Source organism: Nicotiana tabacum, chromosome 24 (genome assembly GCF_000715075.1).
Source record: "Nicotiana tabacum cultivar K326 chromosome 24, ASM71507v2, whole genome shotgun sequence".
Classification (NCBI taxonomy): Eukaryota; Viridiplantae; Streptophyta; class Magnoliopsida; order Solanales; family Solanaceae; genus Nicotiana; species Nicotiana tabacum.
In genome coordinates this window covers 61,905,373-61,918,566 of record NC_134103.1, presented here as the reverse complement: position 1 = coordinate 61,918,566, position 13,194 = coordinate 61,905,373, and the positions used below count along the sequence as shown (strand labels likewise).

The 13,194-nt window shown below is 37.0% G+C and overlaps 1 protein-coding gene across 1 annotated transcript; it reads right to left on the bottom strand.

Moving 5' to 3' along the window:
• Window positions 1-10,915: 10,915 nt before the first annotated feature.
• LOC107801204 (cytochrome P450 94B3-like) lies at window positions 10,916-12,453 on the bottom strand. Its single transcript, XM_016624485.2, has one exon. It carries the CDS (start codon window positions 12,418-12,420, stop codon window positions 10,930-10,932), a length of 1,491 nt encoding a protein of 496 aa, XP_016479971.2. The 5' UTR covers window positions 12,421-12,453; the 3' UTR covers window positions 10,916-10,929.
• Between the last annotated feature and the right edge of the window lie 741 nt (window positions 12,454-13,194).

Genomic DNA, 13,194 nt, shown 5'->3' with positions numbered 1-13,194 from the left:
TAGTTTAGGGCATTGATATTGGTTGTGTAGTGCATAGAAGAGTCATAGTGTTTTCTTACATAGTATAGGAGTTGGTCAGCAATTCGTGATTTTGGTTGAATATAAAACAATTTTTACCAAAAAAAAGGTGATCCCTGATCTCCTTTTGTTGTTCTCTCAAGATTTTGACCATTTTGACACCATGCTCATCCTCCGCATCATCAAGGGTCGGCCCTCACACATGCCGAGGATATTGTCATTCGTGAACCGAGGTTGCTTTATCCTCTTCGTTGCGAGTTTCGCTGGTTGAATCATCATGCCGGAACACATCTTCCCGCTCATAACGTTGTTGATATCATTAGCTGCCATATTAGATTTTTACCAAGGAAAATGACTTGTTAGTAACAAACGAATGGATCAAAACAATTACACAGCTGTCTATGCTCCACGGTGGACGTCAAACTGTTTACTCGTAAAATGGTAAAGTTGAATTTATAGTGTGGTTTATAAACAAGCGAATCAATTTGACCCAGGAACGATAAATAAATAAGAATGAAAATAAGATGAACGAATGAAATCAAAGGAGATAACATGACCGACTAAGAACTTAGGCTCTCCGACGACAAAAGTGGATGTAATGTTCAAGTGCTAGAATAGATCGTAAAATGAAAATAGATTATAGCTTTTTATGTACCGAGTATTTCGTGCCAACAATGGATGTTAATCCTCCTATTTATATCTTGATTCAGGGAGACAAGATATGAGGACCCAAAAATATCATCTTTAATTTAAGCGTTCATTTATGTGTTCTATGAATATGTTGAGAGCTTACCTGCTATGAGTTACGTATCACCTGAATAGCTTATGTTAATATCATTTATTTTCTAGAAATATATTGCTTATGAGGCCACTGTTAGTATTGTTTTCATGTTATGTTACGTTGATTGGATTATGTATGTGTTGTTAGGATTGGTTTCTTGGATTCTCTGACAGGTGGATAGGCCCAGTTACAAAGGAAACTCTGGCGAAATTGTTGGAAATTTTGGGAGTTAGTAAAATTCGAAAAATTGAAATGTGCAAAAGAAGAGATAAGTTATGTTATGTGTTTGGGGGCGGACTCTACTTCTCATTCGAGGACTATTAACATGATGGACACCTATTGGATATGATAATAAGTGTACGAGGCATATTATAAGTGATATGGGGTCTAAGAAAAGTCCTAAGTCTAAGCCAATAGACTAAAGTTCCAAATGAGTACGCATAAGACCAAACTTTGGACGAGTATATCTATATATATATAAAGAGTTATGTGATGGAAAACCTATCAAATGAAAAATCTTCGAGTCTAGTTTCTAACGCTTCAAACCGTTTTCCATTTGAACACTCCTACAAGAAGTTATGACCAAATTACCAAACGCTGGCAGAATTTGTACTACCGTGCCGCCCCACGCGGCGCCTGGCGCTCCGCGCCTGTGCGAAATTCCATAACGCTCCGAAATTTCATTTCCAGACACGTTTTGCACAACCGCTAAAATGGAGTTTTATGACCCGAAGCCCATTTCATTTAACTCGATTGGGGTTCATTTTGGGGGCAATTTTTGGTATTTTAGAAAGAAGGTGTAACGACCCGACCAGTCATTTTGATAATTTAAGCTCCGTTCAGCGGCATAAGGCCTTGAGCAACTTCATATTATGTATATCGACCTGCGTGCATGGTTGGATTCAGTTGCCGGATGATTCGGAGTCGAATTGGAAGAAGAATTCTAGTTTTGGAAGCTTAAGCGGTGAGAATTTGACCGGAATTTGACTTTTTGTGTAAATGGCTCCGGAATGAGTTATGGATGATGTCAGCAGCTTCGTATGGTTATTTTGGGCTTAGGAGCGCGTCCGAAATGTGTTTTGGAAGTCCGTAGTAGATTTAGGCTTGAATTGGTAAAAGTTAGATTTTTGGCGATTTCGGTCGACAGTGAAAATTTTGATATTGAGCCCAGAATGGAATTCTGGAAGTGGCCGTAGTTTCGTAGTGTCATTTGTGATCTGTGTGTAAAATTTAAAGTCATTCGGATTAGGTTTGATATGTTTCAGCGTCATTTGTAGAATTTGGAAAATTCAAAGTTCCTTATGCTTGAATCCGTGCTCCATTCATGTTTTTGATGTTGTTCAATGTGGTTTGAAGGCTCGACTAAGATCGTATGGTGTTATAGGATTGGTTGGTATGTTTGGTTGAGGTCCTGGGGGCCACGGGGTATGTTTCGGATGCTTAACGGATGAATTTTTAGACTTAGGCCATTGCTGTAGTTTTTCTGGTGTCTGGTGTTTCGCACCTGCGGAGTGGGAACCGCAGGTGCGGACTCACACGTGCGGAGATGGAAGTGCAGATGCAAGAATTCAGAGTTGGCCTGGGGTCGCAGGTGCGAGGAGTTTCCGCATCTGCGATGCCCGCAGATGTGCAGAAGGCTTGCAAGTGCAGACACTGTGGGAGTTAGTGACTTCTGCAGGTGCGACTGGTTAGACCGCAGGTGCGGTAGGTGCAAGTGCGAGAAATGGTCGCAGGTGCGAGGATCGCTGGGCAGAAAAGGGGTTGGAATCAAGGGTTAGTTCATTTTCACTCCATTTTTGATTTTGAGCTTGGGAAAAGGCGATTATTTGAGGGATTTTTAGAGGAATCTTGTGAGTAACGATTTCTTACTCGAATTTGGTTTTATTGCATTAATCTATTATAGTTTTCCTCATTTAATCATGGTAATTAGGGTGAGAAATGTAAGAAATGGGGGGGGGGGAGGGGGGTTGCCCAATCGAAATTCTGAGTTTTTGTTCGAGTTCTAGACATCAGATTTAGATGATTTTTGTATGAGTGGTCTCGTGAGTGAATGGGTGTTCTAAATTGGTAACTTTTATCCGATTCTGAGTCGTGGGTCCGGGGAGACATTTTTGGGCGTTTTTCCTATTTTCTTGCCTTAGCTTCGAATTCATTAGCTAAAGTAGTTACTTGTAGTATTATTTACATTATGCCATTGATTTGATTAGATTTGGGACATTCGGAGTTGGATACTCGTGGCAAGAGCGTGGTTTCAGATTGAGTCGAGTGATTTGAGGTAAGTATCTTGCCTAACCTTATGTGGGGGAACTATACCTTAAGATTTGAGTTATCTATGTTGATTGTAGTCTGTGTACGCGAGGTGACGAGTGCGTGCTCGGACTTATTTGTGAAAAGTTGGCCTTTTTGGGTTCTTATGTCCTTATATTCACCGACATGAGTGGGTTACTCTAGTGGTAAGCACCCTCCACTTCCAACCAAGAAGTTGTGAGTTCGAGTCACCCCAAGAGCAAGGTGGGGAGTTCTTGGAGGGAAGGAGCCGAGGGTCTATCGGAAACAGCCTCTCTACCCCAGGGTAGGGGTAAGGTCTGCGTACACACTACCCTCCCCAGACCCCAGTAGTGGGATTATACTGGGTTGTTGTTGTTGTTGTTGTTGTTGTTGTTGTTGTTGTTGTTGTTGTATGTCCTTATATTCACCGTGTATGATGTTGTTCTTGATACGCTTGAATTCCTATTTGCTAGTTTCACCTCTACATGCTTTGATTAGAGATAATTGCTTTAGGATTCACTCTTACTGTCTATTTGACCCTTATTCGACTTAACCAAAGATTTTACCTCTTCTATCATCGTGCTATATTTTTTATAACTGCTTATCTTTAATTGAAATCATTATTTTCTCATCCTATAATTGTTTAGTCTTAATTGGAGTTATGATTATCTTCCGCTGCTTATCCTTACTTGAATTGTTGAATATTCCTCGTAATTGCTCAACCTCAAAAAGAGTTTAGATAACCTATATCTTAGTTGACTTGCCATTATTTGGAACTATTTGACTCGTGTTGGCTTCTTATTGTTGACTTGAATATTGTGGAACCGTTGCTACATTTTATTTTGTTTTCCCTTGTTAAGCTGTTCTCTTTGTGCTTAACATTCTTTACTGTGGTTATTCCTTATGAATGAGTTCTACCGTTCTTGTGATTTAAGTTCTTGAGTTGATTTGCTCGCCGTACCTTGCATCTCTGTCATTGTTGCTTTTGTACTTGTTGTGGTAATGTACAAGGTTTCTGTCGTGTTATAGTTGTTATCTCTGTTGTTTGCGCTGCATATTTAAATTGGGACTACAGACGTATTCCAGGAGATCCCCCTGTCTTGCATATTTATTTTGGGACTACAGACGTATTCCAGGAGATCCCCCAGTACTGCATATTTAAATTGGGACTATAGACGTATTTCGGGAGATCCCCATATCTTGCATATTTACTTTGGGACTACGGACGTATTCTGGGAGATCCCCCAGTACTGCATATTTATTTTGGGACTACAGACGTATTCCGGGAGATCCCTCCTGTACTGCATATTCATTTAATATGGGACTACGGGACGGTATCCCGGTAGATTCTCCTGTAGTTATATCTGTGTTCGGAACTGCTAATCTTCCATGCTTAGGTGTCACATGGTGACTTATACTCGAAGGATATTACTTGAAAAGTTTATATTTGTAAAGTATTTATCTTGAATGAACTATGTTTGAAGGATATTTATTTGAAAGGGTTATACTTGAAAAGTATTTATCTTGAAAGAACTATGTTTGAAGGCTAATTATTTGAAAAGTTTAGTGTTTTTATCTTGAAAGAACTATGTTTGAAAGATATTTATTTGAAGGAAGTATATTTCAAAAATAATTTCTTATTGGAAAGGATTATATTCTAAAGACCTCAATTTAAAAACTTACGGGTGAAAGTTTACACTTGAAAGATTTGACTAATTTATTGGGGTTTGTTGACTGAGACCTGATGTGAAAACTATTGCAGTTGCTGAGTTACTACTTGCCTTTAGTGTATTGTGATATTCGAATTTGGGTTGTGTTTCCGTTCATTCTTTTGTGTCTTATTCTGGTGTTCCGCTGTTACTTGCTATTTTTCCTTCCTTATTGCAGTTGCTATGTCGTTAGCCATATCGCGGGATCCTTAGATAGATGTCATGTTCTGTCATCCCTATACTTATGCTTGTTCAGTTTATTAGACCAGTAGGTGTCTTGACTAGTCCTCGTCACTACTTCACCGAGGTTAGTCTTGATACTTACTGGGCACCGCTGTGGTGTGCTCATCCTACACTTCTGCACATTTTGTGCAGATCCAGGTATCGATCGTTAGTAGTTGTGCGGATCCTTGCTGAGGAGACTCAAGGTAAACCTGCCGCTGCGTTCGCAGGCTTCGGAGTCACCTCCCTATTTTGTATTTACACTATTTTTTTTACTTACTTTCGAACAGTTGTATTTAGAAGTTGTAGTAAACTCTGTAGAGCTTATGACTTGTACAACCGGTTTTGGAAAATTATAAATTTTGTAAAGATTTCTATATCGAGACTGTTAGATTTACTTTGTTATTGTTGTTACTCAGTAAATGTTAGGCTTACCTCATCCCTAAGACTAGGTGCCATCACGATACCCAACGGAGGGAAAAATTAGGTCGTGACAGAAGAGAGAGCGATTCTAGAGAGAGGAAATGGGAGAACCAAAGATTTCACTACTCTTCCTTGAATCAAACCTTGAAATCGCATCAAAGGGTTGCTAAGGCTTCAAAGAGGTAAGAATTTCTTTCCCCAATTCTTCAATTTCGAAATCTAACTAGAAATAGGTAATTAGTAATTTGATTCTTGGATGTGAGTGTATTAGTTATACATGCTTGTACCAATAAGGTTTGTGGGAAGATTGTTAAGTTCAAACGGGTAAAGATTGGGTTGAAAATGGTAGAAATCTTCAAAGACTTTAATTGAGGATTTGAAAGGCAATCCGATGTTGGAATTCGATAATTTTTGTATGGTTGAACTCATATCGGAACGGGTGTTCGAATTTTGTGAGCTTTTTCGGGATTCGAGACGTGGGTCTCACTGTCGATTTTTAAAATAAATTTTGGATTTTAATTCGAAAAATTAGTAAATTCATATAGAATTAATTCCTACGATTTGTATTGAGTACGTTGAATTGTTTATGACTAGATTTGAGGATTTCAGACACGAATTCGCGAGGTAAAGGTTTATTGGAATCTTGAATTTGGTTGCATAGCGAGGTAAGTGTCGTGGTTAACCTTGACTTGCGGGAATAGAACCCTTAAATTATTTGTTATGTGAAAAGCATGTGAACGACATATATGCAAGGCAACGAGTGTCTATACGTCGTCAAATTAATTGTTTACATAATTATTTAAAAATCCTAAATTTGTTTTAATATACGAATTAATTGTTATGATAATTGTTTCTCTCCTATTCTTTGTCAAATATTAATTCTTGAATTCCTGCAATATTTGCTACATGCTAATTTGATTTATATGCATTAATTGCTACTTGACATTTAGCATATTAAATAGTAAACTGCCTATTTTTTCCCCTGATTTCTATAATAAATTGCTATTTGTCATTGTTTGTTTCATAATTAAATCATAATTATTGTATGCTTGTTGTCTTAAAATTTTTATATTAATTGTTGCATTTATTGGGGCAATTTCTTCTGTAAGAATTGGTAAATGGATATATTGGAGGAGCGGGTTGCACGCCGCAACATAATTGATTGAAATGAAAATATTGGGGGATCGGGTTGCACGCCGCAATAGACTTATTAAAAGTCCATATTGGGGGATCGGGTTGCACGCTGCAACAGATTTATTAAAAGTCCATATTGGGAGATCGGGTTGCTCGCCGCAACAGACTTATTTAAAAGTCTATATATACTTGATTAAAATAAATATATGAGAGGATTGAAAATGAATATGTTGTGGGAACGGGTTGCACGCTGCAACAGAAATTGATTGAAATAATAATTGGTTATGACTGCTGAGTTGGCTTCAACTATTAGAAATGAGTTACCTGATTTAATTCTATTATTGTGGTTATAACTATTATTGCGTACAAGTTAATATAAGTGACCTGCCTTAGCCTCGTCACTACTTCGTCAAGATTGGGCTCGGCACTTACCAGTACATGGGGTCGGTTGTACTGATACTACACTTTGCACTTGTTGTGTAGATTTCGGAGTTGGTCCCAGTGACGTACCATAGACTTGCTCGAATTTCAGCTATTCAAAGGAGACTTGAGGTATAACTGCACAACGTCCGCAGTTCTGAAGTCCCCGTCTACCTTATTTTAGCTGTGTATTTGCTTTCATATAGCTTTATTTTATTCAGACCTGTATTTGTATTATTCTAGAAGTTCGTGCACTTATGACACTAATTCTGGGATGGTATTTAGACACCGTTATTTTTATGGATTATTCACTATATTTTAGATTTTATTTTCGCATTTGTTTCTTTGTTATTAATAAATTTAAAAGTTATTTTAAAATGGATAATATTATTCTAACGTTGGCTTGCCTAGCAAGTAAAATGTTAGGCGCCATCACGGTCCGAAGGTGGGAATTTCGGGTCGTGACACAAGATCCTCAAATTAAGCCTCTCTTGAATGAGAATAAAATTGTCATTGATGGGTGCATAACGGTTGGCTATAAAGACAGATATTCTCTGTAACGGCTGTCCATTAAATATTATTCGATGACAATGTTCTGAATCTCTACTACCAGCTGTTGTCTTCTGGTTTTGTTCAGTACTAATTAGATGCTTGCATCCGGTGCCAGTCATCTGCTGACTCACGTTATGTCTTCGGTACAAGTGTCACCTCATCTTTAGACCACTGTCACCGACTAATTTTACCCCATACAGACAACAATGATAGTAGTCGATCCGTTGATAGACAAGGGCAATGGATCAATGTATGTTGTTTCCGTTTTACTCATTGCAACTACTAGCCTTTTCTTGGTGAAAAAAAAATAATACTCGGTACTACTCTTTTCTGGGAAAAGAAAAAAAGATAGAAGAAAACGAGAAAAGGAAAACAAATCAACAAAGAGAAAGAAAGGAAGACAAAGTGAAGCACGAAAAACAAAAAAGACTACTACGGAGTACTAGTATTTTATTATTCCTTAAATCACTTTTTTGAAACTTTCTCGGCATTTTATTGTCCAAAAAAAGGAGTGAAAATTGAGTGTGACAATGAGAAAACTATATCCTTTTCTCCAAATCCCATTTCCTTTTTCTTTGTTCAAACCAAACAACGAAAGTGAAAATTGTACTGGAAATTACTATTTTCTTCCTTCCATCTTTTCAAACACAAACGAAGTTTACTTACATCTAATGCATATTTCAACAATATTAATCTACAATCAAGTTATAATTTCAGGTAAAAATACATACTTATCAACTAGATTAAGTGAAAAAGTGCACGTAAACACATGTTGTCATATAACAATTCCTTTTTATAAGCAGGGGCGGATTTAATTAGGCCGTTTTTATGGTGCACGTGAACCCATGGTCGTTCTGACAAATTAGGTATTTTATGTATATATTTTTGTAAAATTGATCTAATATTATATGTTGGTACCCCATATTCCAAAAAGGTTGAATGTTGCACTTGGTTGAACGTTGAGTTATTTATCTAAAGGAACATTGATCGATTCTCACTTAGTACTTTTTTTCGCTTTTTAGTGGTGCACCCATGTTTTAGAAATTCTAGATTCGAATTTTAAGTAGTGTGTAAAACTACTAATATTTAATTAATAATCCCTCCGTTTGAATTTAGATGAGGTGGTTTGACTCGGACCAGAGTTTAAGAAAAAAAAGATTTTTGAAACTTGTGGTCTTAAAAATATAAGGGGCAAAAGTTGGCGCCATGACATTTGATTATAAAAGCTTCTCATTAAAGATAAAATGGGTAAAATAAAAAGTTTAAAGTTGAATTATTTCCAATTGATAAAACGTGTCATCTAATTTGAAACAAAGGGAGTAGTATGCTTTTAACTAGTATCAAAGGAAGAGAGTTATAACGTAAAAATAGCACGGGCTAGCCAGTTTTCGGACTGGTAATTTAAAAATAACTACCGTTTGCAAAGTCATTGAAAAATAGCCACTATTTTGCTGCAATGACCGGTCCGACATAATATACCGGAGATTGGTGCACCTGTGTATGAACTTCCAGTATATTATGCTGGAACTCCAACAGGCGAAAAGTTCTAGCATAATATACTGGAGATTGAAGCATCTGTGTATGAACTTTCAACATATTATGCTGAACCAGTGTATTATGCTGGAACTCCAGTATATTATGATGGAGTTCCACTATATTTATACCGGAAGTTCATATGTAAAAAATTCAAACTCCAGTAAATTATGCTGGAATATTTTCCAAATTTTGAATAGTGTTTTTGTTCAGATTTATCCTTACATAAAAAGTGGCTAAATTTTGATTACTTTTGAAACTGTGACTATTTTTCAATCACCACTTGTAAATTTGACTATTTTTAAATTTCACCTAGTTATAACTTGTGCTCCAGCTACAGGTCTGCGCATAGTCAAAAGGACTCTTTAGACAAAGTATAATCTTCTTAACTAAAACACACGTGAAAAATTAAGATATCAGTTTGACTGAATAACTATATTCTATCTTATAAATGGTTATTAAGTAAATTTGATTAAATTTGGGGAATATCGCTAGATTAAGTAAATTCACACCAACATGTACTACTACTTACCACATGATAAGACCGTAAGAAAAAGGAAATAAGTTTAACTGTACTACCTTCTTGCTATGATCTCAAAATGGTAAAAATATTCATGGAATAGAATAAAAATTTAATTATACCTGTACGGTCAGAGCTTTTTATAGCAACATTCCTATATAACAACACTTTACTATAAAAGCCAAGCTTTTTCTAGAACAAATTTTCATATTATGTTATAATATATATTCTTTATAACAACACTTCGCTATAATATCCAAAAATATTTAGAACAAATAAGGCTGCTATAGAGCGGTTTGTACTTGTTTTGATCCCAAGAGGGATTTAGATAGGTATTTCGCACCAAAACAGTTCATTCATTGAGTAAAGTGTGGTTTTTCATGTTGATTATTACATCCGTTATAATTAACGAGACATAATTTAATTGTGCACGTTGTTTACCCTTAAATTGGATAACAATTAAATTTGTATGCGGTTTTAAGGATATGTGGTTTGATTCAACACAAATAATAAAAAATATTAGATAAACGAGTTAAAGACAAAATAAACGATCAAACCAGTTGTAATGTTATGGCCTAGCCCAAACCTAGGTTGAACAGTAACCTCGTCCTCGATTGGATCCTCAGTTCGAGCCCAGTTATGAATGAAGAACAGAACAATTAAATAAGAACTTTAGCAGTAGCTAGAAAGCAGAAAAATAAATTTGAATTGCTTTGATTTGCGTGTTACAATGTGTGTTACCAAAGAAAAACTTCCCCTTTAAATAGTAGGAGAGTTTCATCCCTAGTATAAGTCTAAAAAAGGTAAAAAATCTTCATTTTTCGTTAATTACTGATCCATAACCGACACCGAGCGAGATCCGTGCTGTGATATCCGGTTAGGTGCGAATATCACTGCCCTCTATCTGTCGTGTGCAACCGTCTACCGTATTTTCCGAGGTCTTAGAACTCGTTCTGGGCCCGGGGCACGTCTCTTTATCCTACCCGATAATGAGCACATCGTTCACTTTTCATGGATCTCGATACAAAGGATTTCTATCCTCGATCACAATCTCGTGCATCCGTGCCCTTCTTCCGTTTTCTCATCGGAGAATCAGGGTAGAAATTACCCCCGATTTTACCCGTACACACACGTGTTGTAAAAACAACGTTTGAAACTTTTGATTTTAAACATGCCATGAAATTTCTTTGATTATAAAAGCATATGAATGTAAACTGAAAATTTTAAAATTAAATTATCTTTAAATATAGAATTCTATTTAAACTGACTAATAAAAAAAACTATGTTATACGAATATTGGATTTGATTTTACCAAGGGATCACAACCGTATGACTTATTACTTTTCATTTCAAGCATTGGCACGATTACAAATTCTCACATTGAGACCTCCAGCCATATAAGCAGTTAAAAGAGGGACAAATATTGGCTTGTCGACATTAACAGGTTTAATCTCAAACCGTTTGAGCACTGCAGCCAAGACATACTTCATCTGAATGAAAGCCATCTCTTTCCCTAAACACACCCTTGGACCTGCTTGAAACACTGGGAACTTATAGGGACTCACTGTTTTCAACTCCCCATTTTGATCAATCCATCTTTCAGGTTTAAATTCAAGTCTATCCTTTCCCCATAACTCCTCCATTCTACCCATCCCATACTGGAAATAAGTAACCCTATTGCCTTTGTAAACCCGAGTACCGTTAGGCAAAATGTCATCCTTAACTGCATGCTTGGAGTCCCACGCCACCGGCGGATAAAGCCTCATCGATTCACACAAACATGCGTGCGTATACTTCATCTCTTTCAATTCGTCGTAGTTCATAGCCTTGATTGACATGATTTCATCTAGTATTTCGATTTCGGTATTTCGGTGTTTTGTGAGGAGCCAAAAGAGCCATGTCAAGGCTGAAGAGGTGGTATCCCTCCCTGCCATGAGAAAGCTTATGACCATATCTCTCACTACCTCATCCTCAAGACCGACCAATAATAATCTGGAGAGAAGATCACTATTCCTCTCACCTCCATTTTCATGGATATTCTGCTTTTTGGTGATTATGATCTCGTTAATAGAATCATGAATTTGTGTTACGTTTTCCTTTAACTTACTCTCGGATCCTAATTTGAAAGCTCTCTTGAATTTCCATACAGCATAGACTGGTGCCATGCCGCGCATGGCGCAAGCCTGTGACGCGTTGTCAAACGCCTCAACAAGAGGTGGCACAGGCTGAGAAACATCCAAAAAATGTAGGTCGATGCCAAGTGAGACCTTGCAAATAGTGTCGAATGCAAAACGTCTCAACACGTCTTGCAAGTCCAAAACTCTGCCGCTTTCAGCAGCTGTTTCCAGCAAAGGAATTAGCCTCGTTTCGACTTCTTCCTCAAGCGTCTTGACCACGAATTCCCTCAGGGATTTGGTGCTGAACTCGTGGCTCGCCAATTTACGCTGCGTGTTCCACATTTCGCCATCCACGTTGAAGATCCCGACCCCAAGAAAATCCCCTAAAATTTCAGTAAAGGGCTTACCTTTTGGATAGTTGGTGAAGTTTGTCTTGAGAATATGTTCTACGTTGTCCGCGTTGGCTGTGACAATGGTTCGAGGGGCGCCGAAGCGCTGAACTAGAATGGTTTGTGTAGGTGACTCGGACAAGAGATCAGTGTACCAATCTAACAGCCGATGGCGGTTTTTATAGAATGAGATAAGACAACCAAGGATGGGATAAGAAGAGGGGCCATATATGGGAGTAGATCTTCTGGATTTGAGATGGAGTTTGATTGAGAAAGACAAGAAAGAAAAGGAAAGAAACCCTAGAGAAAAGAAAAGGAAGAGAGGTAAAAACATTTTGATTTGTGAGGAAGATAGACCCTTTTCAGTTTAAAGGCAAGACTTCAAGATTGGGATAACTGAAAGGAGTGTTGAAACCGTGGGTAAGGGAAGACATTTGAGTATTTAAACGACATCTAATGGTTGAGCAATTTTGTGGAAGAAAAACCACACTTACCTCAATTAAATGCATTATTTAAAATAATTTATTTTGGAGGTCAAATACCGGACTAAATCCCATTTGAGGATCAAAGCAAGAAGCTACAATTAAAACTTCCGGAGATTTACTAAGGAACGCCAAAAGCGAAGGCAGCTCTCTGGGTCATTACACTACCAGTTTTATTCTATTGCCATTGGTTACTTAGCATATTGACATCAAAGCAAGAAGGTGGAATTAAAAATATTACCAGATTTATTCTGTTACCAATAATAACTTACCATTTTGAGATCAAAGAAAGAAGATACAACTAGAATTACTTACCATTTTTATTATATTACCATTAGTTTATTTCCAAAAAAGATTCCATTAGTTACTTACCATTTTAGATCAAAGAAAGAAGGTACAACTAAAACTTATTCCCAGTTTTATTATATTACCATTAATTATTTCATACCATTTTGAGATCAAAGCAAGAAGGTACAATTAAACTTATTACCATTATTTCTTTCCATGTGATAGGTGTACATGTCACTGGTGTGAATTAACATCTAAACGAGTGATATTCCCCAAATCTAAGCAAATTTGGTCAATAAGTAACTAATTATTAAAGATGGAATATATTTTTTCAGTCA

Coding starts and splice junctions, on each gene's coding strand:
- LOC107801204 (XM_016624485.2), bottom strand. CDS start 12,420: ATGTTTTTACCTCTCTTCCTTTTCTTTTCTCTAGGGTTTCTTTCCTTT.